Source organism: Lygodium microphyllum, chromosome 1 (genome assembly GCF_053477565.2).
Source record: "Lygodium microphyllum isolate KBCC chromosome 1, Lygodium_microphyllum_v1.1.10, whole genome shotgun sequence".
Classification (NCBI taxonomy): domain Eukaryota; kingdom Viridiplantae; phylum Streptophyta; class Polypodiopsida; order Schizaeales; family Lygodiaceae; genus Lygodium; species Lygodium microphyllum.
The window spans coordinates 142,583,411-142,608,838 of NC_141135.1; the positions used below are offsets into that span (position 1 = coordinate 142,583,411).

General features: G+C 41.1%; 1 protein-coding gene across 1 annotated transcript; it reads right to left on the reverse strand.

Moving 5' to 3' along the window:
* Positions 1 to 253: 253 nt before the first annotated feature.
* On the reverse strand, positions 254 to 22,578 carry AFH14 (Formin Homology 14). Its single transcript, XM_087682209.1, has 17 exons — positions 22,217 to 22,578; positions 21,344 to 22,047; positions 21,002 to 21,223; positions 19,343 to 20,901; positions 19,119 to 19,263; positions 18,944 to 19,015; positions 18,758 to 18,856; positions 18,418 to 18,459; positions 18,232 to 18,312; positions 17,987 to 18,037; positions 17,806 to 17,887; positions 17,625 to 17,719; positions 3,123 to 3,194; positions 2,904 to 3,020; positions 2,291 to 2,359; positions 2,121 to 2,187; positions 254 to 1,167 (listed from the first exon to the last, which is right to left on the reverse strand). The coding sequence occupies exons 1-17, from the start codon at positions 22,287 to 22,289 to the stop codon at positions 929 to 931; spliced, it is 3,789 nt and encodes a 1,262-aa protein (XP_087538335.1). The 5' UTR covers positions 22,290 to 22,578; the 3' UTR covers positions 254 to 928.
* Between the last annotated feature and the right edge of the window lie 2,850 nt (positions 22,579 to 25,428).

Below are 25,428 nucleotides of genomic sequence, written 5' to 3' on the forward strand. Positions count from 1 at the left end.
TTGCCAACCTAAAATCAAAGGAATGTTCCTTAAAAGCACAAATCAAAGAAAAGCATTTCAAAACAAAGCTGCATATCAAATCAATATTCAGGTGATTTGCACTTTTTTCAACCCTTATCAATAAAATGCTGTGTTCACCTGGTCCACAATAAGGGGCTACCAAAAATACAGCACAATATTTTTCCCAAATAAAAGAACTCTTCAGTAATATGTAACACTTGAGAGTGTCTGAGAAAGATCTCCAGTTCGACTCTAGAATATAATTGGTACATTTCGAAATAATATTTTTTGGTAAGCTACATCTCAACCACCTTCATTTTTTCAGGTGGTGTCCATAAAAGCCTTTGGCAACTGAATCCAAAACAAGAAACAAGAAATATTGATTTACAATTTGTTGGACCCCTTACATACCACAGTCAAAAAGGTTGTGGCAAGCATTTGAGGGAGATAAAAGTACAAAACCCCACAGACATACACTGTGAGTCTAGTAGAATTGTGTTCTTATCATTGTAATCACATCAGCTTGTCGCCAATCTTTCTGTACACTGTTGGGTCCTCGAATTTACAGCCAAACAATCTGCCATTGGTCACCCTCATCCAGAACCTAGTTGTTCTGCCAAAAGAGGTGCCTTTCTCCTTGGTACAAATGCTCATCTTCTTGGGTCAATATAGCCAGAGATTTGGCTGAGATTTTCCATAAACACTCATGATAAATTACAGGCAACCTCTTTTCTTCTGAATGCATTTGCTACTGCAATAAAAATCCAAAAACCCATAAAGACAAAACAAAGCTTCTTCCATCAGTCAGTCAGATCGAGCTGAAACTTCGTTCATATCATGTACTGAAACTTGCCATGACATCCAACCTCGACATAAACTTAGAAGCACTTGGCAGAAAGAGATCGATGACAGCATCAGCTATCTCAAGTCAACCTGCTCTACCTCTTCTTGGAGAGAAAAGCTGTTCAAATTCTCTCCGTGTGGGACTATTTCTAAACCTATCCTGATCTCTGAACCTGTCTTGATCCAATTGAAGGGGGGATAAATTTTTCAATCTCTCCTTTTCCGCTTCTTTCTCTGCCTTTTTCTTTTCCATTTCAACAAGTTTTGCATTTTCTTCTAAAGCCTTCTTGAAGGTACTAACAAAATTCAACAATATGGACGTCACTGCACATAAACACATGAAAACTCATTACAACAAACCTCGAGGGCATATATAACACATGAATACAACTGAAAATGGGTAAAATGTGTACACTGTAAGTAAGGATGAATATTATATTAATTACCAATACCGAATGCTCATCACTTTTTGGGCATTTGAAAACCTATTTCTAGCATACAAAACAGACATATTTAATAGACTTCAAAATGAAGTGTCATCTAGATGCACAAAGCAAACTGAGAAACAACTGTAACAAGTAGCATCAAGCTGAAACCCCAAATTGGCGATCAATCTGAAGGCGTCACCAATTGACACGATCACTGAGAAAGACTCAAATCAAAGTCAATTCTTCACTATCATTAAAGACAAAAAGAGGAGTTTTCAAGAAAAAAGTCTTGAAGAAATCCAATACAAGATTTGTATCAGTAAGAGATCTGCCTATGTTTTAGTATCAATTCCTTTGCTACCCTAACATTGCAAGTTGTACAGCCACAACTGCATATGGAAAAAAGACGAGTGATTCCCAGTCAACAGATGAAGACTAGTGATTCCCAGTATCAATTCCTTTGCTACCCTAACATTGCAAATCGTGCAACCACAATTGGATATGGAAAAAGACAAGTGATTCCCAGTCGTCAGATGAAGACAAGACAGAAATCAAAATCAGAGCATTACATGTACACAAGGCATAATGCCCGGACACATTCCGAGTAAGAAAAGTATTTTCCAGGCTCTACTTTTCCAGGCTCCAAGCACCTGAACACCATGATGTTTTTTATAGCCAACCAGCAGAGACTAACAAAAACAAGAAGACCATGGAATCTTGAAGGAAACAAAATAACTATCACATACAACCCACATGTCCTAAAGTAACACCAGCCTCCCCCATCTGATTATTTAAGGTGAGATAATTTTTAGTATATTCAGCCTGAATATGGCGGCGTGTAAACCTTACCTTGCTCAAATGGGCAACGTGCAGGATCCTCCCCAAAATATTGTGCAAGTGAATCAGCGTTCCGCCCCTGGTTTTCATGCATCAACAAATGCAACAATGGGCTCATGTCTACATTATGCAAACAATATTAATAACGGTACACAAGTAGCAGCAAAAACACAGCAATTTACCACTTCTGCGTACAGGCTTGCCAATGACTTTACATCTGCTTCTGCTGTATTTAGGAAGATCTTCAACACCTTCAAGATGGAAATATAGAGAGAGAGTCAAAAACATGCCCAGAAAGAGATTTATCCCTCAGCTCACTGATGGGTAACTAATGGGCCCAGAGCAACAGAAAATACAGCCACATGTACAACTTACTACATCTGATAGCTGCCATCAAAGTCACTTCTGTCTAATCACAAATCTGCAATCTAGACGTCAGTGGCTAATGCCATGAAGCATCCAATACATCCAGACCTTACCAATATATCACAAGCATGCTCTACAACATCCCATGCCACAATGTTAATGTCAATGATCAGCTGCATTCAAACGAATGCACTTTCAAGTTCATGCCTCTAGATAATCTCAAGAACATGTTACAGAGAGCTGCTAGAACATGATACATCATTTGAATGGTCATCTGAATCTTCAGTGGTTCTGATACACTTGTCAACTTCATGTGCTAAAAAGTTTTGGATATTATATTTCCAATTTATTGGAACTGGAAGATAACCATTCACTTCATTAAAATCAGAGGTACAAGTGGACAAAATGACCAAGCAGAGCACAATTCACCTGGCGGAAACCTTCAGACACTGCACCATCATTTTCTGATGCTGTAAGCTCCTGCTCAACCTTTTCAAGGCCTTTGCTGACTGCCTGCATCTCCTCGGCTAAAGACTTCAACTGGATCTGGTGAAGTGGACAGGAAGATTGATGAAGAGCAACATAATGACGAATCACAGCACCATATCAGAAAAATATAGCATGGAAAGAAGGAAGGCTACAACAAACCTTTGATGCACCTTCTAGGTGAGCTAGATCTTTGTCAAAATCAACAAGGTCCGGAAGCTTTTCAGAAATAACCTGGATATCATATGCAAAGTACTAAATGAATTTCGAGCTCAAAAACTGAGTTAGGCAGTTGGTTGTTCACTCACAATCAGTTTCACTCTTCCCCCGGTTGAACTTTTGCATTTTCCATTATTAAAACATCAAATACCATAATGCAATAGATAGACAGGCATACAAATCACAGACAGACATAACCATGATGCAATAGACACAGAGGCATATAAATCACAAACAGGCATACTCTCATTATCCCTTTACATCTTGATGATCGTGATTGTAAAAGGGCACTTGGGGAAGTGAACAATTCCCCATGAGGGCACAAGATATTCTGCATTACCCCTTACATTGGCATTCTATTCTTGTAAACATGCATCGGTGCATATTTATCACTTTTGAGTCAACATATTCGCAACAGCTCATATGGCAGTCTCCCATGGCAATTTCTATGGCAGTGCTCTCTCTATTGCAGCATCCCACACATACCCTCCATATTTTCATCACAGACACCCACATGTGGTTGGGGTAGCTTTTTGTTTTGTGATGATGGATATGACCACCTCTTTACTCTTTTCCCAATGGCACAACTACTTGAAAGGGCCCCAAAAAAAACACCCCGACAAAAAAAAGTCCAAAGCAATTCCATCACCTTTGCAAGTAGTACTAGGACAATGGGCAGCAGATGAGCACCCTTTGTTTGATCCCTTGGCCTGTCTAGGGTGACGCTTTTGGCTCCCAAGGTAAGACTACCATCGCCTCTAGTCTTAGTAGGCTATTGGGCAACCAACTTACACCCCTTGTCTGATACCATTGCTGCTTTGGGGTGTGATGCCTTAAGGTATTATGGGCTGAGCTATGCTTTGGAAACTCTCACAAGTACCAACCTTGGGCCTAAAAAGGGGTATTAAGCTAAAAAATGCATTACAAACTGATTATCTCTTTAATACAACCCCAAAAGTTGATTATTACCATACTTTCCTGGAGTGTCTATGTCCCATAAGCCAAACCCTAATTTGGGAGGATCCACATCTTTATAAATAGGAGGCTGCCTTTCCACTCAGCCCATCTCAGTCATTCATTGCAAGACCTCCTCCAGCTAGCGCTTACTTCTCTGCTGCTGTCTACATCCCTCCATGGTGGATACCTCAACAATGGTGACCAGCTTGCATCAGCTCCTAGCGATTAGTCTTTAGCCTCCTAACATTGTGTTTGTTTCAAATGGTAGCTTTTCAACCTATGCACAATATTTCGAGCCATTGCCATCAGTTAGAGTGTCTCTGAATCTTTGTGTTTGCTACTATCAACTGCCACTCCCATGTTTAGCCTGATCCAAACTCCCAAATCTCTATTTGCAACTGCTGATCACATCTAAAGGCTGCCTGCTGCATTTCAAGATTTGTACAAAGTATGACACACTTTTGCTCATCTCTTTGCAATCAAGGTTTTGTATTCACTCTACATAGTGTGTTTACTGCATTGACCATTGTATCTATTCATTATTTATTCATCTATCATGTTCATTGTCTCTAAGTTATTCTTCAACTCTGAGTTTTATTATCACTTTGTGCTTTGTCATTTACTTGCATTTATCTTTTGTTTTAGAGTATTTCTTTACAAGGGATTGGAAAAGTTGCTCTTTCAGCCATCGACGGTCTTCTTGTTAGCAATTCAAGCAACTCCTGTGTGAGTCTATTGACCTATGCCAAGCATGGCTATGTTATTTAGGCATTTCACTATGGTTATTATGATACTTGTTTAGGGCATTTTATGTTGGCCAACCTAGCCCTATTTTGGCATTATTTTTTTCTTTGTATACTCAACTCCCTCATTCAATCACATCATCACCTACTACACGTTCTATGGAGAGAGGGTATCAATGCCTTGCAACCAAAGACTCACTTTTGTACGTGTCATTCTCATGTTTGGTATATGGATTCCATCTCCCAAGCACATCTTTGAGTTCTCTTCTTCTGCAGTGTTCTTCTATTTTCTTTCTCTTATGTCTTGTGTTCAGTAATTTATTCCAGCACTTGTCTATGCTTCCATTATTGCATCACTTATACCATGGTATCAAATTGCAAGATCTAGGTTCCTGCTGCAATTTTTTGCTAATTATAGATCTTTCTTCCCCCTACTAATCAAGCCTACATTTTTCAAACTTGCAACCTAGGTTTTCAACCTACGCCTCAATTCCAACTTGAGATCGTCAATTTGCTACATTAAATGTTCCATCAACTTGCATTTTGAATTTTCTACCTCCAGCGGTGGCTAGGCACTATTTGTACAAGGCGTTTTTGCTGTTTTTGATTGGTTTTTCTTCCTTATGCAACAATCAGCCTTCATTTTTTATCAATTTTTTTTATTACACTACACGTGAACTCTCATTTTGTGAAGTCTTTGCTATTGGTTTGGCTGTATTCTCTCTCTATATACCTCCTATTCTCTATCTTCTCTTCTTATCCTCTCCCCATGGCTCCTCCGTGCACTTCTACAAATGATAATTTACATGGATCTAACTTACATGGAGAGTGGTGATGAAAGCTTGGCTTGTGCACAAGCGGATTTAGTACATTGTATGTGGAGCTATTTCTCGGCCTCAACGTCCTTTTCCTCTTCCCAAGGACTTTGAGAAGGACAACCATGAGAAAGTTATACTTATATGGGATTCAAGGAATACACGTACGTATTCTACTAAAACCAACCTTCCATCTTGGAGAGGGTGATAATTCCTTAATTAAGCACTTAATTAGAGCAATCAACAAATAAACATAAATTGAAATGCACAATTTACCTTAATAATCTTGGACATTAGACAACTTATTGGCCCCAAAACTGGCGCCCCTTTTGATATTTCTTTAACTTTGATTGCTAATGGAATGAGTACAAGCCGAGATTCCACAATCTTCTTTGTTGTTCCAAAAAACCCTTGATGTAATAAAAATCGACAAGCAATTCAAGTGATTTGCCCCTTGTCTTTTCACCCATGACTTGCACAATTGAAACCACGATCTGATCAAATGCTGCCCAAATTTACAATGAATGGGCTAGCATCTAAGTTCTCTAACAATTACACAATTTTCAGGTCTTGGATTGTGTACAATGCCTTCTCCTATTGGCATGCATCCTAATGTGGCTGTCAAACCCTAATTTCTATAAAAATTTAGGATTTACAGCAAGCAAAGATCTCTTTGTTGTCCGATAAATCTCATTGAGATCTGCTCAAAATGGCTGAAAAATATTGAGATCTTTTAAGAAATTACTAGAAAAGGTGAGAGAAAACCAAGATGAGAGAGAATTCTGATTTTCTTCACAAAAAAACCCTAAAATCTGCCTGTTGCTTGCTCCAGCCTGCATATAATGCAACCGTCTACTATCATGCACCTCCAAAATGCTATCATCTAGCCAACAATGCTCTAGTCAAACCCTAGAAGGTGTCTCCCTATTGTCCCCTACTTGCTGAGGCCCCCAGATAGCTACCTTGTGCAGCAAATTGCTATTCTCTTATCCAGAAAATGGATTAGCAACTCTCTCTCTCTCTCTCTCTCTCTCTCTCTCTCTCTCTCTCTCTCAAGCTATAAACTAGCTAAATGACTAAGACCCAGCCCCAAAAACGTTTTCTCAGTTTGAATGGGCAATTTAGCCAAGATGACCAGCAAGTCTTCAATATGATTTGCCCCTTGATTCGAGCAATCAATTGACTTTCACCCACTTTGATGGAGAATGCCCCAAATTAATTGCTTTGTTGGTCCCTCCACTTGAATTTGACTAAAAACAACTTCAGTCTTGTTAAATGCAAGTCTTGGAGCTTCCAATTTCTGACATGCTTCCCAAGGTTGCTGCTAAACCCTAATTTCTGCTGCAGATTAGAATTCACATCAAAGAAATCTGAAATTTATCAACCTCTGGTGATCTCAATGTTGTAATCTTCGAAGCAAGGCTATAGAAAGGCTAGATGATGAGAGAAAATATTGAGGAGAGAGAAAATAAAGACTTTATTCACAAAGAACTGAAGAAAATCAATCATTTACTACTCCTGCCTTGTCTCTAGAACCTGTAGATGTTGTCACTTACTCTTGATCGGTCTTCTCTTGCCCCTAGCTACCTCAAAAAGTCCTCCAATGGCTGCAGATCAAACCAGCAGCATCTCCTCTCTCTCTCTTGTAGGCTAAATGCACTAAATGCCTCTCTCCAACCTATATAGATGTTTATCAGTATTGCATGGGAATTTTTGCCAAGTTGCAACCTTCCCAAATGGTTTTTTCAATATTATTTATAATTAAATATTCATTTTTTTTCTTTGAATACTAAAAAATAATCTAATAATTATTTTGATGCCAAAAAAAATCAATCATTTATTGTTGCTGCCTTGTTCGAACAACCTGTAGATATTGTCGCTTGTTGAAGGCTGGATGATGAGAGAAAATACTCAGGAGAGAGAAAATAAAGACTTTATTCACAAAGAACTGAAAAAAATCAATCATTTACTACTACTGCCTTGTCTCTAAAACCTGTAGATGTTGTCACTTACTGTTGATCGGTCTTCTCTTGCCCCTAGCTACCTCAAAAAGTCCTCCAATGGCTGCAGATCAAACCAACAGCATCTCCTCTCTCTCTCTTGTAGGCTAAATGCACTAAATGCCTCTCTCCAACCTATATAGATATTTATCAGTCTTGCATGGGAATTTTTGCCAAGTTGCAATCTTCCCAAATGGTTTTTTCAATATTATCCATAATTAAATATTCATTTTTCATCTTTAAATACTAAAAAATAATCTAATAATTATTTTGATACCCAAAAAAATCAATCATTTACTGTTGCTGCCTTGTCCAACAACCTGTAGATATTGTCGCTTGTTGATTAGTCTTCTCTTACCCCTGACTACCTCAGAAGGTCCTCTAATGGCTACAGATCAGACCAATAGCATCTCCTCTCTCTCTCTTGCAAGCTAAATACACTAAATGTCTCTCTCCAATCTATATAGACGTTAATCAGTCTTGCATGGGCGTTTTTGCCAAGTGGCAACCTTTTCAAATGGTTTTTTCAATATTATCCATAATTAAATATTAATTTTCAGTCTTTAAATACTGAAAATTAATCTAATAATTATTTTGATGCCCAAAAAAATTATCTAACTAGTCAATAATTAAATTGACTAGGCAACTTCCACTCCTAAGTATCTTTGCAACATCTTTAACCATCAAATTGACATAAGGTATCATTAAACACCACTTTTTTAATGTCATCAATTACCTAGGCCAAAAATTGGCACCAGATACCACCAATTACCTGTGCAACATAACTTATAGCAACTTTTGTCTTTGACATCCCATGATTTCCTTAGGTCTTGGGCTTGTAAATTTACTCTAATCCAAGTCACACCTCACATGTGCAACATTTACTTAACTATGGGATTAAAAATTAATCCACATATTAAATGAGATTTCAAAAATACATGTCCTCATGACAATCATAACTAACACCAATTGAATCCCAAAGTCCAACTAGCATAGCTTATCAACTTTTACCTTTGACACCCACAATATCCTCAAGGTTCTTGGCCTGTTATCCTAAAATAAATGTCATGTGCATCACATGTGCTAAACAACCTTGCAGATTTGATTGATAACTCAATAAAATGTTATCAACAAGATTAAAGCATCTCAAAATTTTAAGTTCTCGTAACACTATATTGCTTCAATGTATTTCTAAAGAAGTTCTACCAATGGTTATCTCCTGCAAGACATCACTAGAAATATAATTGAAGCTTCCGTTATTGTATAAAGGCACCTTTTCCCATGTGTATTGTGACCCTTTATGGACAGCTTTAGCACATGAAGTTTGAGCCAACAAACACCATTCAGTTATTTTTTCTCCATGTTACACATGGTATAGGATCAAAATCAACACATACAATCTGTTCTTCTAAAGGCACATCTAGTGTAAACAATACTCTACAAGCTTTCCTCGAGGTTTGAATATCCTCTACACCTATGAGCTTTCCACATGTTCTGGATGCTTCTTGAGCATGAGGAATCTTTGCATTTACAAGGGAGACTAAGGCCTTTATAGCTTCAAAGAGAGGTAACAAGAAGTCGTTGAAAACCCAATGTTATCACTACGGTAAGAAGAGACACTTACAGAAGAACTAGTCACTACAAGAAGTTAGCACCCTCCTGAAAGGGAAAGGAGAAGAAAAAAAGCAATAAGCGGACTCCTCCGACAAGTCATCCTCTTCCTCACACTATGCTAACTCTGATCCTCCCGCCATGGGAAAAGTCCAAGGCGCAGACAGAATCGACTTCTTCAGACTGAGGGAAGAGCCTAACTGCCCCTTTCTCTACTACTTTCTAGTCCAAGTGACACAGTCATCTGTCACGAGAACGTGAAATTTTGAGATGTTTTTATCTTACTGATAACATTTAAAGTAATTTGTGTATTTCACCTTATATTCATTTGTTGATTGCTATAGTTAAGTGCTTAATCAAGGAATTACCACCCTTTCCAAGAAGAAAGGCTAGTTTTATCATCCCTCACAACTCTCTAGTGCCAGAGTGGGAGTATGAGAGGATGGTAAGATGGGGCAATCGAGCCTCATCTATACAGGTATATAGATGCACAGGTTCCAACGAGAATCGTCCCTAATGCATCGATCGAAGTTTGGTAGGTTCAAATCTTGAAGCTTGGATTGACATCTAAGTTCGTGATGAGCTAGTTATTTTACAATGAGTGAGATTGGCTCCTATTCGAGCTCAAAATGAGGGGGACATTGCTACTACAACACTTTGTTGACGGACAGAAGAGATCTGTTATGACTCTTCTCTATTTTTTGGAGCTAGTACGACCGACATCGACTCTTTGAGATACCTTCGTGGTTGGCTCGATCACCCACTACCTAGGTATCCATGGTTCTACTCTGGTGGTTCTATGTTGTATGGAATGTGATGAGTCATTATCATTGTATCATTGTATTGTAACAAATCACCATGATCTAAGAGAGGGTGTTAGCAATTCACAAAACTTGTGTAAGTCCTAATCTATTTCAAGCATGGCTAGGTTATTTAGGCATTTTATTATGGTTATTATTATGCTTATTCGAAGCACTTTATGTTGGTTGACCAATATTAAATGCTAGCTGAATCGCCCCTATTTTGGCAGTATTTTCTTCTTTATGTACACGGTTCCCTCCTCATTCAATCACATCATCACCTACAAGTTTTATGGAGAGAGGGTGCCAATGCCGATGCTAGTGTCAGTGCCAATGCCTTGGAGCCAAAGACTCACTTTTGTACATGTCATTCTCATGTTTGGTATATGGATTCCACTTCCCAAGCACATCTCCGAGTTCTCTTCTTCTACAGTATTCTTCTGTTTTCTTTCTCTTCAATCAAGTGTTCAGCGGTTTATTTCAGCACTTGTCTATGCTTCCATTGCTGCACCACTTCTAGCATTTCTCTTCAACTTGAAAATACTTTATTTATCCAAGGAATAAGAAAAATATTCTTTCAAATTCCTCTTTTTCTTCACAAGCCTTTTTGTCAATTTTGAAGATAACAAAACATATTAATACAAAGACAAAGAAAGTAATTATGGCTTAATGTTGTCATTGGTCAAGACACCGGTCAAAATGCTTACATCATTTCCTCTTCTACCTCTACAATGTAAAATACAAACTTATAGCATGCTCGTTTGGACATGTCAATAATGAAATCCCTATAAGTACCAAGAAGAGAAATCCCTCTTGGGGCATGTCAATGATGTAATCCCTATAAGTACCAAGAGGAGAAATCCCTCTCTCTTGCTATTAAAGGGTGGAAGAAGCAAGTATCATCTCTCACCCCATCATATCGATGCCAAAAGAAAAAGGAGAAGCATCCAATGAAGAGTCAAGCAAGTGTCTTTGCAAGAGACCTGTGCGATAAATGGCCTTCTTAGTAGCCGCAAAGAAGGTTGTAACTCAGCCTCAAAAGGGCCAAAAAGTGTAAAGTTCTACCAAAGAGAGAACCAACATTGGAGTATCGAACTATCCAAGTCTACACCCTAATAAAACACACCAAGTTCTTTGCAATGTTAGTCTCCAACTCAAAAGAAAAGCCATAAGCATAAGTACCACATGAGACCTTATGGCGGGTGTACCTCAACTTCAATGAAGATGCTTTTAGAGACTTGGTTTAAGATAAAGGAAAGATACCACTACCAAAAGTAGGCAAGCTTAAGATGCATAAGAATAGAAATGTAAAACCGAAGAGAGAATACAAGCTTGAGTGAGCATTATGGAAAATAAAAGCTCGGTATATGGGAAGAGCAATAGCATTTGACTCACTGCCATAGGTAATGAAACTAATAGATACATTTTACATGATTCTTTGAATTGAAAGGTGTCATGAGAAAGTGGGTTCCCTGCTTTTAGCTGCACCAGTTCCCTGCTTTTAGCTGCACACTAGAGACAAATGGCAACTCAAAAGTAAAGATCAAGAAGACATCCTACCTATGCTTAATGGAGGTGTGAATTGCTTAAGGACCAAAGTCCATATGAAGAATAGCACACCAATCAAAAAATCCTTCTATTGTTGAGAAGGCAAAAAAGGGAGTTGTCCAAAAGCCATGTGACCTATGAGTCTCCACTGATCATTGCAAGCACCTTGCAAGCAATGGGACATGAGTCATAGGTGCTAAAGCATGATCCTGTCTCTGTTGCCAAAGAGCTAGAGCATTGCCCTCTTTTGAGGAGCACAATTTCTAAGAAGAATAAAGGGTCAAGGTTCAAGCAGGCCGCCTTAGCCTTCGAATGACACTCGTCATCACAATGGCCAATCTTCAATAGAGTTAGCTTATTCAAAGACAAAACAAGTCATCATCTAACTTTAGCAGGCCAATGGTGGTGAATTCAACAAGTAAACATCCATACTCAACCAACATGGTTATCAAGACATCCCTTTCAATGATTTTGAACTCTTAGAGCTCATGGTCAAGGTTGATACATCGACTACAATCACACCAAAGGGCAATTTATCAAATGTGCCCAACGCTCAAATGCAAGGTCAAAGTGTTGAAGCTATGAATGGAATTCAAATTGTATACCTTGTCAAGAAATGACTGAGCAACCAGAGAGACATTAGGGTTTGTAGGAAGAAACAGAAAGTGAGTATAGCAAACACTGAGAAGAGAAGGGAAGAGAAACTCAAATGAACAAGATAAAATAATGAAGTGAATCTACTACAAGGGTGTTGTAGCACGAAGAATGCCCTAGAGTAGGGAGACTATCGAAGAAGCCTTTGAATCTACAAAAGCAAGGATGATGAGGTGTTGCCTTGAGCAAGGAGATTGTTGTTGAGAAGGATCCTCTGAATCCGCAACCCAAAGATGATGACTAGTGATACCTAGAGCAATGAGACTGCCATCGAAGGGTGAGGAGCCTCTGAGTTTGCAAACGCAAGCTTGAAAAGCTAGCACCAACAACTGGATGTAACACCAGGTGGAAGAGGATGAGCCAGGCTGCCTAAACGCAATCAACAATGGTCTTTGAGACAATCATCAACTCAAGGACAAGATCATCTACTATCAAGGAACCACCAAGAAGTCAATACACAAGTAAGGCCTAGAGATAATGTCGCCAACTAGATGATGTGATGTCTAATGGTGGAGAAGCCACCAAGGTGCAAAATGCAAACACTAGCACACTCAAATATTGTCACCAACAATGGATAATGATGTCAGGAAGAGGTGAAGCTACCCCAGGTGGCAGATGCTGACACCAAGAGGTGGAGTGTTGTTGCCAAGGTATGGATGAGAAGTGCCAACTAAGAAGGAGGCTACCACCAAAAATGCAGCCCAAGGAAGCTAGAGATTCGCATCTAGCAACAAGGATGGAGATGGTGAAAGGAGAGGAAAGAGAAGGTCTAATGAGCATAAGTGAGTGTGGTGGTGTGTTGAGAATGGGTGATGTGTCATATATATAGGCACGAACTATCTTGAGTCTCACTCATTAAAGTCTCTTGTATGCCGCTCCAACTCTCTCGAAAGACCCTAGAAAGCCTTTTTGGGGCTGGAAACTAAAACCAAAAAAGGGAATGAAGAAGGGAAACTATACATAATGGTGTGGTTTCTCAACGTACCTCGCATTAACTCAATTGTAGTTGTGGTCCTAATACCTACAACTCTTCTAGGAGGATATTACCTCATATGAAGACTATTTGGGCCATATATAAACAAGATCCCATAAATCCTATGAACCGAGTTCCATAAATTCAGTGTGTCCATCACATCCCACATAAGGATAAACCATGTCATGTAATTTGATCTATTAAAGCGAGTATTATTATTAAACTCGTTCTTCGTCATACCACATGAGTGAAAAGAGAAGTGAAATATTTGATAAGTGGGTAGTTAAGGGTTCAAAGATTGGCTAGGTATTACATGCAACACTACATTAGGTGATTTGCCTTTACGAGGTGCATTTGTCAAGGTGTAGAATGGCCCATTGAGGATTGATATAATAGCAATTTATATGGACAACCTAGTGATGTGCAAGGCTTGATATGTGCAAGTCAGATACCTTTGCATGTAGATCCTCATCGGTGCTTGGTTTGAAAGTGGACTCCCACCATTGATGCACCTGCACCATGTGGACAAGGGAAAGATTGATACCTATGGGGCATGTGCCAAAAGACATGTCCCCCCCCCCCCCCAAAGAAAAGGCCAAAATGTGATGTAATTAGAAATGGATGAACGTAGCAATAGAAGATGGAGTGTTGCATAAGTTGGAATGGGTGTCCAAATATAATAGGGTTTACATTGAGAAAAGGTAAAATGTACGAGCACAACTAAAACACAATAACTCAAACACAAGGCGCAATCACAAAAAGACAAGCTAAAGAAGATGAAGCAAGATGAATAATGAAAAGAAAAATGCCCAAAGGCAAAGCAATCCAATAGCTGACGATCCTCATGGGGCAAGTTGAGGGAGTGTGTCGGAGTGTATCATCTACCAAAGACCAATCCCAAGTATAGCAACCACCAATCAGAGTACATACTGACGAAGCAAGGTGCAAAAACTCAAAATACAACTATTACCAACAAGGATGATGACATGGCAATCAAGGTAGTCTGATTAGTAGTCTTCAACAACAATCCAAGCTCCAACAAGCAACGATAACGAAAGGGCTGCAAATAGTAACTACAACATGTTGTGATGACGCCAACAAGCAGCACAAGTGATCAACGGGCAAGGTGGCACCAAAATGATGCAAGTGCAGCCATAGATGACCACCAAGAGCAAGGCGACAGCAGGTTGGCCTACTCAGACGCCAAACACAAAGGGCAATTTCCTGTGGATGACAATGGCAGCCTCACTGAGTGGGATGCAAGTGGCTTGGCACACGTGACACTCATTATTTATAGAAGCTGAACCAAGCAAAGTTTTTTAGTTTGCTTATGAAACACTTAAAGCGCACTCGTGTGTGTGAGTTTTGGGGCAAATTAATGAGCTTTATGCAAGGATTAATGTTAACTCACTTTCATTAGCTTACACCCCCTCACATGCCCAAATTGGAACTCAGAGAGACCACCAAGCAAAGGTCAAGCCTTTTACCCCCAAGAGGTCCCACCCAAAAGCAGCCAAGGCATCAATCAATGGGCGCTCATTAGCTACCAAAGAACCTACCAAAACTACAAAGGTGGTGGCTATCTTCCCTCCTGAGCCCAAAAGATTTTCCTTAGACCTTTTTTTGGGAAAGAGATGGTTGGCTATGTTCTTTCAAGCAATGTTTTAGTTTGTCAAAGCTGATATGGACTCCATGCAGAAAGTAAATGCTGCTGTTTGTGGATAGATATTAGTGTTAGGAAGAAGAGAATAGATCGGTTTGCAGCTTTTGTGTGCTCTTAAATCAGAATTTTAGAGTTTTTGGGCCATACAATCACCAAAAAAGTTATCTATCAAGAGGTCATGCATGTCAGTGCCTACAGAACAAATGGAACCATTTAAAACAAGAAAAGCAACTATTTGTGCAATAGCATGCATGACATCAGAACAGGGACTGGCTTACTGCTGTCTTTTAGGGTCTGAAAAATGATTCATCAAAGGTCCTAGATGTGATTACAAGAACCAATTAGGTCCAATTAGGTAAACTGGTAGGACCAATTAGGTCACATGCAGTACCACAGGGTATTACCCTATGCTCGCACTGAGAAGTCCAGATGTCTGCTGCACCTTTTCATATCCAGGTAAAACCTGCTCTATCTGTGCATTCTGTGAGGGAATGCTTAAAGTTCATCTGGTTACAGCTGCAATGGGCTTTGATCCAGTTGTGCAGATTCTAAAAGGTGCTAAAGCTGGCATCAGAAGTAAATGGTCATAAATGGCAAGGAAAGGCAGTTAGCAATGCCATCACCCTATTATCGCTTCCACTATTACTCCCACTGACATCTCCGAATGTCTGCTGCACCTGCATTTATATACATGCAAAACCTGCTCTATCTGTGAATGTTGTGGACAAACGCTTAAAGTTCATCTGGTAATGACTGTAATGGGCTTGAGCAGCTTCGGTAGAAGGTGTTAAAGCTGGCATCAGAAGGAAAACGGTCATAAACGGCAAGGGAAGGCAATTAACAGTGGCATCATCCTATTGATTCATCTGCTATTACTCCCACCAAGAACTCCAAGTGTCTGCTGCACCTGCAGCTTTTAAGCCTGCTCTATCTATGCGTATCATGGACAAAAGCTTAAAGTTCATTTAGTGACAGCTGTAATGAGCTATTGATCTGGATGTGCGTATCATGGACAAAAGCTTAAAGTTCATTTAGTGACAGCTGTAATGAGCTATTGAGCTATTGATCTGGATGTGCGTATCATGGACAAAAGCTTAAAGTTCATTTAGTGACAGCTGTAATGAGCTATTGATCTGGATGTGCAGCTACGAGAGGTGCTAAATCTGGCATCAGAAGGAAAATTTTCATAAATAGCAAGAGAAGACACTTAGCACTATAGGAAATATTCTCAAAGAATCGGTTTTACATGACAAACAAAGGTTTCCTAGGCATGCAACGATTGCTTTCTTTTAAACCCTATCAGTCGGCTCAAGCATTTCATAGTAGAAAGGGTACAATATGTCACTGAGAGTAACATTTCAGCAAGCTAGATCCGAAACAATTAATTGCTTTTCCACTTTTGAGGAGGATCAGTCACCTCATTCTTACCACATGGACTGGATGGGCAAACTCTCAGACTTGAATTGACACTGAAGGGATTTACTGAAGAGAACAGCATTAAGCACCCAACAAACCAATTCACTCGAGCTGATGTAAGACATACTATTAGCCAAGGGACATAGTACTAGCTCTAAACACAGTGGAAGTTAAAAGAATGTGTTTCTCTAGCTGTCCAGATTATTAGGAGAGCCATCTAGAGTTTAGACAGTGATGGTTCAAAGAGAAATCTGGACAGTCAGAATCCAAGTCACTCGGGATGATGTAAGACATACTGTAATACCTAACAAGACATCAAAAACAGTCTCAAACCAAATCACTCCAGCTGTTGCAAGTCAGACTATTAACCAAGGACTGTCATAGTATGAGACAAGACTATCATGACTTGTAAATGCATGCACTGGAAGTTAAAGCAATATCTTTTTCTGGCCATCTGGATGAGAGAGCCAAGAAGTAACTCCAAGCAAGGAAAGATGCATATTGTCCAATACATGATGATGATATCTCCTGAAACTCCAAAACATCTGAGTAAGAAGCCTGCTTCTGTCATGATTGATGAAAGAAATCCCTATGTAGGGGTGACATAAAGGGTCAACAGACTGCAGGTATCCGTCTTGGTGCAAACCATTGAGAGCATGCCAAGCATACATCTCCCAGATTCATCTTCCACTATTCCAGTCACCAGTAACATTCCGGACAAACCACACCATTGTTTTATGCTCCTAAGGAAACCTTGCCATTTGTACCATGCTTGCAATGATTGGAGCATCACATTTTGTCTTCAAAGAGTTGACCTCCTCAAGAGAAAGTTGAGTTTGCAACCTTATACCTTGACATTAAAGCAATTGTAAATGCTCATTGTCATGTTCTAGCCATCTTCAGCCATTAAAAAATACTATTAATAAGATTGGGCACAATTTTTCCTCTACAAGACTCCCATAGCTCCATACAGAGGGGTACTGGCAGCAGTTTTCAAGACTCCATGGCAAATACCAGTGCTTGCCTGATCTAGCTATTCTGCCTATGAGTTTTCAATAGGATACTAATTTAAGTTTTTGGTTCAATGAACTGTATTTAGAGACAAAAAATATTGATGAAATTAGAATCCCAAGGGAAAAAAAGTTTCAAGAACACACACACCCAAAAAAGCCTGAACATTTTGACTGATTTATACTACTCCAGCCCCTAGTACAGGAAGCACCTCACCCATAAAGCACTCGTAGTGTTAAGTGCATTATTGGTACCTTGCATAGATAATGCATGAGAGTCATTTTGTTATTTCGAGCACGTGTATCTGTGAGCTTCAAAAGACTGTCAAGCTTGAAGCCAACAGCAGACCCTACAGGAAGGATGTCCATACATCAAAATTCATATTAAAGCTTTAAGAAAGTTCTTGAGCAAAGTATTCCTATTCATAAAAATCACCTCGAGCAGTTCCTTGATTCAAGGCATTTCCAAGTGAGAGGATGGTTTGCATGATCCTTCTCAACTTTACTGAACTCTTCACCTGTAAAAGTCTCCTATCAATATGAAGATGTCTAAAAATCATTATTAACTCACCGACACAGGGACATGAGAGCAGAAAGTAGAGCGGAAAGTAGCATGCCTCTGTGGATGCTGCATTGATAACTTCCAAACTTGTTCTAAGTTCCTGGACCTGCACAGAGCATGCATGCACTCGAGACAATTAGGGCAGTGTCGATGCTCCCCTCTTGAAGAACTTGTTTATTACCCTAACAAGTCATCATGCATGATCCAATCGCTGTTCTTCACGTCCATTACCGCAAAAACATAGCTATTTGCACCAAAAGCAAATAAGAAAACCAAATACTCACAAACAAGCTTCCTTACCTGGCTTGCAAACTGGATTTTGAAGGAAAAAACCCTAAGTTTTGCTTCTGCTCGAGGCACTCTCATTAATTCCAAGAAGAACTGCAAAACAACCAGGGGTTGAGAATCATGCTTCCATGTTGAACTCCTCAAATAAACCCTCACCAGCCAGCCAAAGGAAGAAAGAGAGCAGTTTGAAGGTATTACCTGTTCACACTTTCCTAATGTTTCCTTGTCACCATCAAAGGCCTACAATCAATAAACAGAACAAGGAAAAGGAATGAAAATAAGTAATAAACAATGCCAAAGTAAAGGCTTGAGTAGTTGTACGATATTAAACTCATATAATTATCTACACATCTATAACTTCTATAGCATCCTGCACATTACAAAGGACTGCACCTCATTAATAACATGGCTGTTCAAACTACCACAAAAGTTCTGCCAAACCGAATTTATCACTCGAAATCCCAGCAGGGACATTTCCAAAGCTTCCCTCAGTTGACAAACTGAGTTATGAATGATCTTCAAATGATGTAAAACTTACACGTAAGGTGTCCATTTCCTCCTTTGTTGGACAAAATTTGATCAGATTCTCAACCTGATCAGCATCAAGCACTGCGTTGTCAAGTGCCAAGACTGCATTCTACAAGGAAAACACCACTCTATCACAGGCCAAAATCCATGATGCGATTCAAGTGAATGTTTCAACTTTCCACTATGCTGCAGTTACCATCATATTTGGAAGTGGCATCTTCACTTTCGTAAGCATAATTTCACAATTGTTTGCTCTTCTCATGTCAACCTAGCACAAAATTACAGACAAAGTACTAAGTCATCCACAAGGTCTTAAACAGGGACAAAGTCTTAAACAGGAAGCATAGGCCAGCAGACCAACTTTATCTTACCAGATGTATAATTTCCTGTTTGGGAACATGGGAAGCACGTCGACCACCTGCCTTATCACCACTTGTGCCTGGTGTTCCCCCATTGGAAGTTGGCATGGCAGCTGAAAACAGGGATTCTAGCTCTGACATATCAAATTCAGGCTGCCTGCAAGGCTCAAGTTCAGTTAATTTAAGAGTGTTTCTACAGGTAAACACATCCCTGAAAGTTTAATGTGAGAACATACTTGGACTGATCTTCTTGTTTCTGAGCCTCTGCCCACAAGCTGCCCTGTACAGCCCGAGTTACTTTGACCCAATGAAGCGGCTTTAAGGACGCCTTCTTTGGTGATGGCTGTGCTGTAGCCGGAGCAGATCCTGGTGTAGCCAGACTACCCCGCCCGCGTCCTCCAGGCGGAGGTGCAGGTGGGGGACCACTACCTCTACCTCTTCCAAGTGGTGGAGGGGGAGGAGGTACAGCGCCTCCCCTTCCCATAGGTGGTGGAGGAGGAGGAGGAGCACCACCAGTCTTTCCTGGAGGTGGAGGTGGGGGAGGTGGGCCAGAACGAGGAGGTGGAGGAGGAGGTGGTGGACCAGACTTTGTGGCTGTTGTTGAACTTCCTTTTGAAGGTGGGGGTGGAGGTGGGGGTGGGGGAGCAGTTGCTCCTCTAGATGCTCCAGGTGGTGGTGGAGGTGGTGGTGGGGTTGGAGTTCCAGCTCGTGCCTGATTAGCAGATGATGGAGGGGGAGGGGGAGGGGGAGGGGGAGCACCTCCTGAGCGCGTTGGTAGGGGAGGGGGTGGGGGTGGAGCAGGAACATTCGCTGATCGAGCTGCAGAAAGTGGAAGAGGAGGAGGTGGGGGTGGAGGTGGAGGTGGAGGTGAAGGTGTACTCCCTGAACGTGATGGAACGGGAGGAGGGGGAGGGGGAGGAGGCAGAGCTGTGGCTGCAGTTGAAGGTTTTAGAATTATAGAAGCCTGGGCTGCATGGCCTGTAGAGGAAGGAGGAGGAGGAGGAGGAGGAGGAGGAGGCGGCGGCAGCGGCGGCGGCGGCGGTGGTGGTGGTGGTGGTGGATGTGCACTACTTTGGGATGTGGTTGAGCCTACGTGCACTGCACCGGCTGATGCATAAGCTAACCCAGTTGACAATGATGATGGAGGGGGTGGAGGCGGCGGCAGGGGTGGAGGTGGAGTCGGAGAAGGGGATGTTCCCCGACTGGATAAAATAGATGATTTTGCCTCCCCATTGTAAGATGGCAAGGCAGATAGTGGGGGTGGGTGTGGGGCCTTTATATCAGCCTTGGATGTTGATATGGGAGGCAGAGGAGGGGGTGGCGGCGGCGGAGGTGGTGCTGAAGGTGGAGGAGGCAGCAGAACTGTCTGCCCCTGAGGCCCATAAGGCAAACTTGCAGAAGAACGTTGATCAAGCAATGAAAACCTGTTACCCCTGCCAGTTTGAGGACCATTCTGGGTCACTGGTGAATTAGTTCCAACTCTACGGTCATTATCCCTTTCTTCTAAACCTCCTGTTGCTGGCATAAACATTTGCTTGCTATGATGAACAATCCAATCATTTGTATCCCCAGGTAAAAGTTTTTCCAGCTTTTCAGGAAAACCATTCGCAGCTGATAAATGCTTAATAAACCAAAGAGCAGCTGCATCACCATTCCCGTCAACCCAATCCACATGACTGAAGAGCTCCTGTACTTTTGCAAAAGCCTCCATCGGTAGGCCACCTTTCTCCTCACCTCCAAGAAGAGGAACTGTGACTTTTGAGGGAGAGAAGCTCTCAATGTCCCCAAACAATATCTGCTTCAAGTTGTATTAAGAGACGCAATCAAAGAGGGCTCTCAGGTGAGGTCCTTTTCCAACAATGAGCCTGGAGTTCTGAAAACCAAAATCCGCTTACCTCTGCTCGAAAATCCTTTGGAAAGCGCTCCTTTGCATCCCAGAGAATGTCAAGATCATCACTACCCAGCATTAAGATGTTCGAGCGGATAAAAGCGGTATTGAACATGACCCGAAACATCATAGTCTCCCTTTCCGAATCAGGATCAAGGTGTATGCATTCCAAAACCACGTCACCTTGCACAGCACATTGAACATCTATTTTCACAACATCGCAGTCAACCTGAAACAATGCTAGGCAAAAAAATTGCCCAATTTTCAGTTAATAAGACTTCAGTAGATAGCTACAACTAGTTCCTATCAGTTTGACTGCAATTTTCTGGCAATCATGCTACTTGCCCACCTGTCTGTAATGTCGCACTGCTTTGTTCTTCTTCACCTGTTGGAAGAGCATCTGAGTGTTGCAACCACCTGGACCATGAGCATCCCTTCCAAATATGCGAACAACTGGCCTGCAACCTCCCTGTGTATCGAATGTGGGTACAACTCTGAGAATAAGGCAGTCTAAGGTTAATGCCCGCTCCATGGGTGGCCATTCTGGTGAATTGTTTCGCCTGGCAACATACTGAAGGTATCGAAGCTGAGATGCAATTGGATTAAGTGGAGACAAAAGTTGTAGCAATCCTCGAGGTGCCTCTTTGTGGATCATTTCCAGTGTCCTCTGCTCTCCAGTTTGAAGCTTCCGATAAATAAAGAAGCAGGCAAGTATGAACGCAAGGAGGGGCCAGCCGCCCCTTTCACAGTTGATCAACAGGATGTTTGACTGCCCTTCACGTGACAGCCAACTGTCGGTGGCCCTCAGGAAATGGTGGATCATTGCCATAGGAAGGAGGGGGCAACCTTCATACTGCCGTGGATAATCCATCACTGTTATGTCATACTGTGATAGGATCTCTGAGAACCTGCTCTTTCTGTCCCCTTCCCGAAAATTGCATGCCAAAAAGGATGAACCTGGGAATGACTCATGCAGCTGGGTCGCAATCTGCCGCATGAAAATCCTGTAGACTTCATCTTCGAGAACCTCGGTAGAGAAGCAGAAGTCGAACACTGTGGACAGAGGAAGCCGCTCAGATGGACAGATAACGCGAACAAAACCCTAAAAATAAGGCTGTAGCCGAAGTCCAGAACCGGAAGGGTGTATGCAAGAACCCTAGCTGAGGAAACAATCACTGCATTGAAATGATTTTTCGGAGAGAATCCAAATGAAAGGACTTACCGTAGACACGCTCACAGAACTCGAGAAGACCATCGGGCGGCCGACGGTAGAAGAATCTCCGGAACAGGGACATGGCGAGCTACGGGAAGCATAACCTCGGGTTCAACGGAAGAAGCTCCTGAAGCTGCCTGTATGTACGAGAGAGAGAGAGAGAGAGAGATATGATCAAGACGGATGACCTCGGGGGATGGCGATGACACGGAGGATCAGCAACGAAGACGAAGATGCGGGGTCGAGGGAGAGAGGGAGAGAGGTTCCGAGAGAGGGAGAAGAGGCAAAGACGAAAGAACGTGTCTTGGCTTTGCGACACAGATCGTGCGGCTGACAGGACAAATGCCTGGACTTAAGCGTCTTAACAGACCTACGAGCCTTAACGAGCCTACATGCCGGGGAGTCGGGACGTGTGGCTCGAAACCTTTGCCGCGTTCCGTTTCTTTTTGAATTCCACCACAACGAATGAGAGTCACCCGCACCTACAAATCAATCCATCGCACAAGGCTCTTGCGCTTCAAGAATAAAATCGGTAATAAATAATAATATTTACATCGCACAAGGCTCTGCTCTTCAATAATAAATAAATTATACTATTTACATCCGATTTGTATTTTCTTTTTAAAAGAATAAGATCGTTCCTTTAACGTTCGACCGAGTGCCAACGAGACATTTGGATTAACATCCCCCCCCCGCACCCCCAACCCAGTTTTTCCCCAAAAAAAACCGAGACGTTTGCAAATAGTCAAGCACAAAGCATGTAATCATATAGATTAGATGTTTATCCTAATATGGGCATACGACTATGAACCTACGGTCCTTTCAAAATATGTGAATGTAATATAAATAATAGGTCACTCTAAATGGAAGGATGATCGTTTATATGAAAGAGTGAATTCGAAAGGAGGTGCATATTCAATAGTAGACCTTACATGAAAAAGTAATGCTTGAAATCATTTTGTTTAGTATTCATTTAAAACAAAAATTTCAAGCAAAACCCCCAATCTCAATACATGTTAACATTTTAGCTCAAAAACCAACCAAATACTACCCTAATAGGCATGGCATTTTACCTTCTAAGGCACATTTCATGTGGAGAGAGAGAGAGAGAGAGAGAGAGAGAGAGAGCAAGACTATTATTTTAAGTAAAATTTTTAAAATAAAACACATCTTAGGTATATGGAATGATTTTAGTATTACATTCAAGCCATATAGTTTTATTTATGTATCTTTGGTGTATATATATACATTAGGTTTGGCAACTCACAATATTCAAAATAAACTAAGACACTCATATATTTAAAGTGTGTGTTTGTATATATATACATATATTCGCTTGTATCACTCATCTTTCCAACCTCTCCACTTCACTCATGTTTCAACCCTCTTACCCAAAGCATCATGGTTGAACAGCCAACTCATCAAATGTGAAGATGTGGAGGTCATCCCAAAAAAGAATGAAGCAACTTAACCAAACATTTAAGCAATCTAGCCATTACAAATGTGTGATCTTGTAGGCAATGCTAATAAATTAAGATGAGATGAAGATTTGAAGGCTATCTAAAAGGGAATCTTATGCCATATTAAGGCTCCCTCCTCTCATTGTTTACCATTCAAATTCTCTCTCTACTATTTGGAAAATGTTGTCATTATTATTCTAACCGAGCCTTACATCATATAAAGATCCCCTTCCTCTCCTCATTAAATGGTATTGGACTCCCATAAACATAAACTCACACTATGAACTTTTCACATTTACAAATAATATGTCATGTTCCCCATTTTTCTCTCACATTTTCTCCAACTAACTTTTACAATACATTCAAAGAGCCTAAATGCTCACTCATACTTTTGATGCATGACTTCTTTGTCTTATGAATAAGCTTATACTTTACAATACATGATTTAAAGATGATAATCTAAGGAGAAAGTAGATAAAAGATGAGGCCTCTGGGGAGCTGGACCCCAAGTAGATAATGTACTTACAAAGAGAACCTACCAATCAAACAATTGTGACTATGGAAGCATTTGAGATGTGAATATTCAAACTCTATGCCAATGATATCATAGCTTACTCCTAGAACATTCATACTATTTGTAGAGGGAGCTCATGCTCAACCGCCAAGACCCACGGACCGCTTATTGTTTCAAGTGAGCTCTAATGGCTATCTCTCACTTAGCTAATGTGCCTTCGAACCTACGAGTGTAGTACGCTTACCTTGTTGTCGAAATGAGTTGCCTCCTTCCTCGAACACATCGATAGCTCCACGATCCTAGATGCTAGCTCAAGCATCCTCAAGCCTCCTCTATCGAGCTCCATCCACCATAGCCATGCGTGCGCGAGAAACGAGAAGAGAAGAGAAGAGAATAAGAGAAGAGGAGATGGTGAAGAGCTTCACCCTCTTGATCTCTTACTCCCTCACATTCTCATGCTCCCTCTCTCAAGAGCACACACACAAGCAAGGTGAAGAGAAGAAGAGAGGAAGAGAGGACTCTTGTTAGCCACACACCAAAGAATGAGCTTCCATTCACTTTTTGAACTTTATATACAAAACCCTAAAATCCCATGGGCACCCATCCCTTTTTACATGACCAGCCGTTGTGGCAAGGTCTTTTTTCCCATTTCCCTCTTCTTGCCTCATGCATTAAGTCTACACTCATCTATTCTTTTACAAATGGCACAGGAGGGAGTCTAACGCTCTTTTACAAGAGTTTTTAGAGATGCCTTCCATTTAAAAGTGCTCTTTTTGCCTCATCTTAAACTTTAGGGACCACCTTTGCGCCTTTGCTCTTTTTCTGTTATTTTTTCGCTCTTTCTTCATATCTCTATCATCTCGAATTGAGGTTAGCATTACCCCCCTCTGAGATAGATGCCAATCCCATGGCACTTCAAGCTCTTTGTTGTGGAACGGTGGGCTCTGGGTAAGTGGCTGGTGGGGTGATGATAGGGTCACATGTGGACTTTGTTGATTGGAAAGCTTTGGTAATGATTTGGATGGAGAACCGAAGGCATGTCAAGTGGATGATGGGGACCTCCGAAGTTGGTGGTTTGTAGCATCTTATTGTACATGAAAGGAGAAGGTGCTCTACCTAAGGGGAGTGTCTACCTCACCGTGCAGTGCTTTGTGCTCGTGCTGGTATAACAGGGAGCTAGGTCTAACTACAGGCAAGCTTGGGTGATGTCCCACACTTGAGGGCCCCGTTCATGCGAAGGGAGGTGC

Excerpts from the sequence above, each read along its gene's own strand:
- AFH14 (XM_087682209.1), bottom strand. The coding sequence starts at position 22,289 with ATGTCCCTGTTCCGGAGATTCTTCTACCGTCGGCCGCCCGATGGTCTT. Across the intron at positions 21,224-21,343 it reads CAGTGCGACATTACAGACAG|GTTGACTGCGATGTTGTGAA; the intron begins GTGGGCAAGTAG and ends GCATTGTTTCAG. Across the intron at positions 3,021-3,122 it reads ACCTAGAAGGTGCATCAAAG|ATCCAGTTGAAGTCTTTAGC; the intron begins GTTTGTTGTAGC and ends CCACTTCACCAG.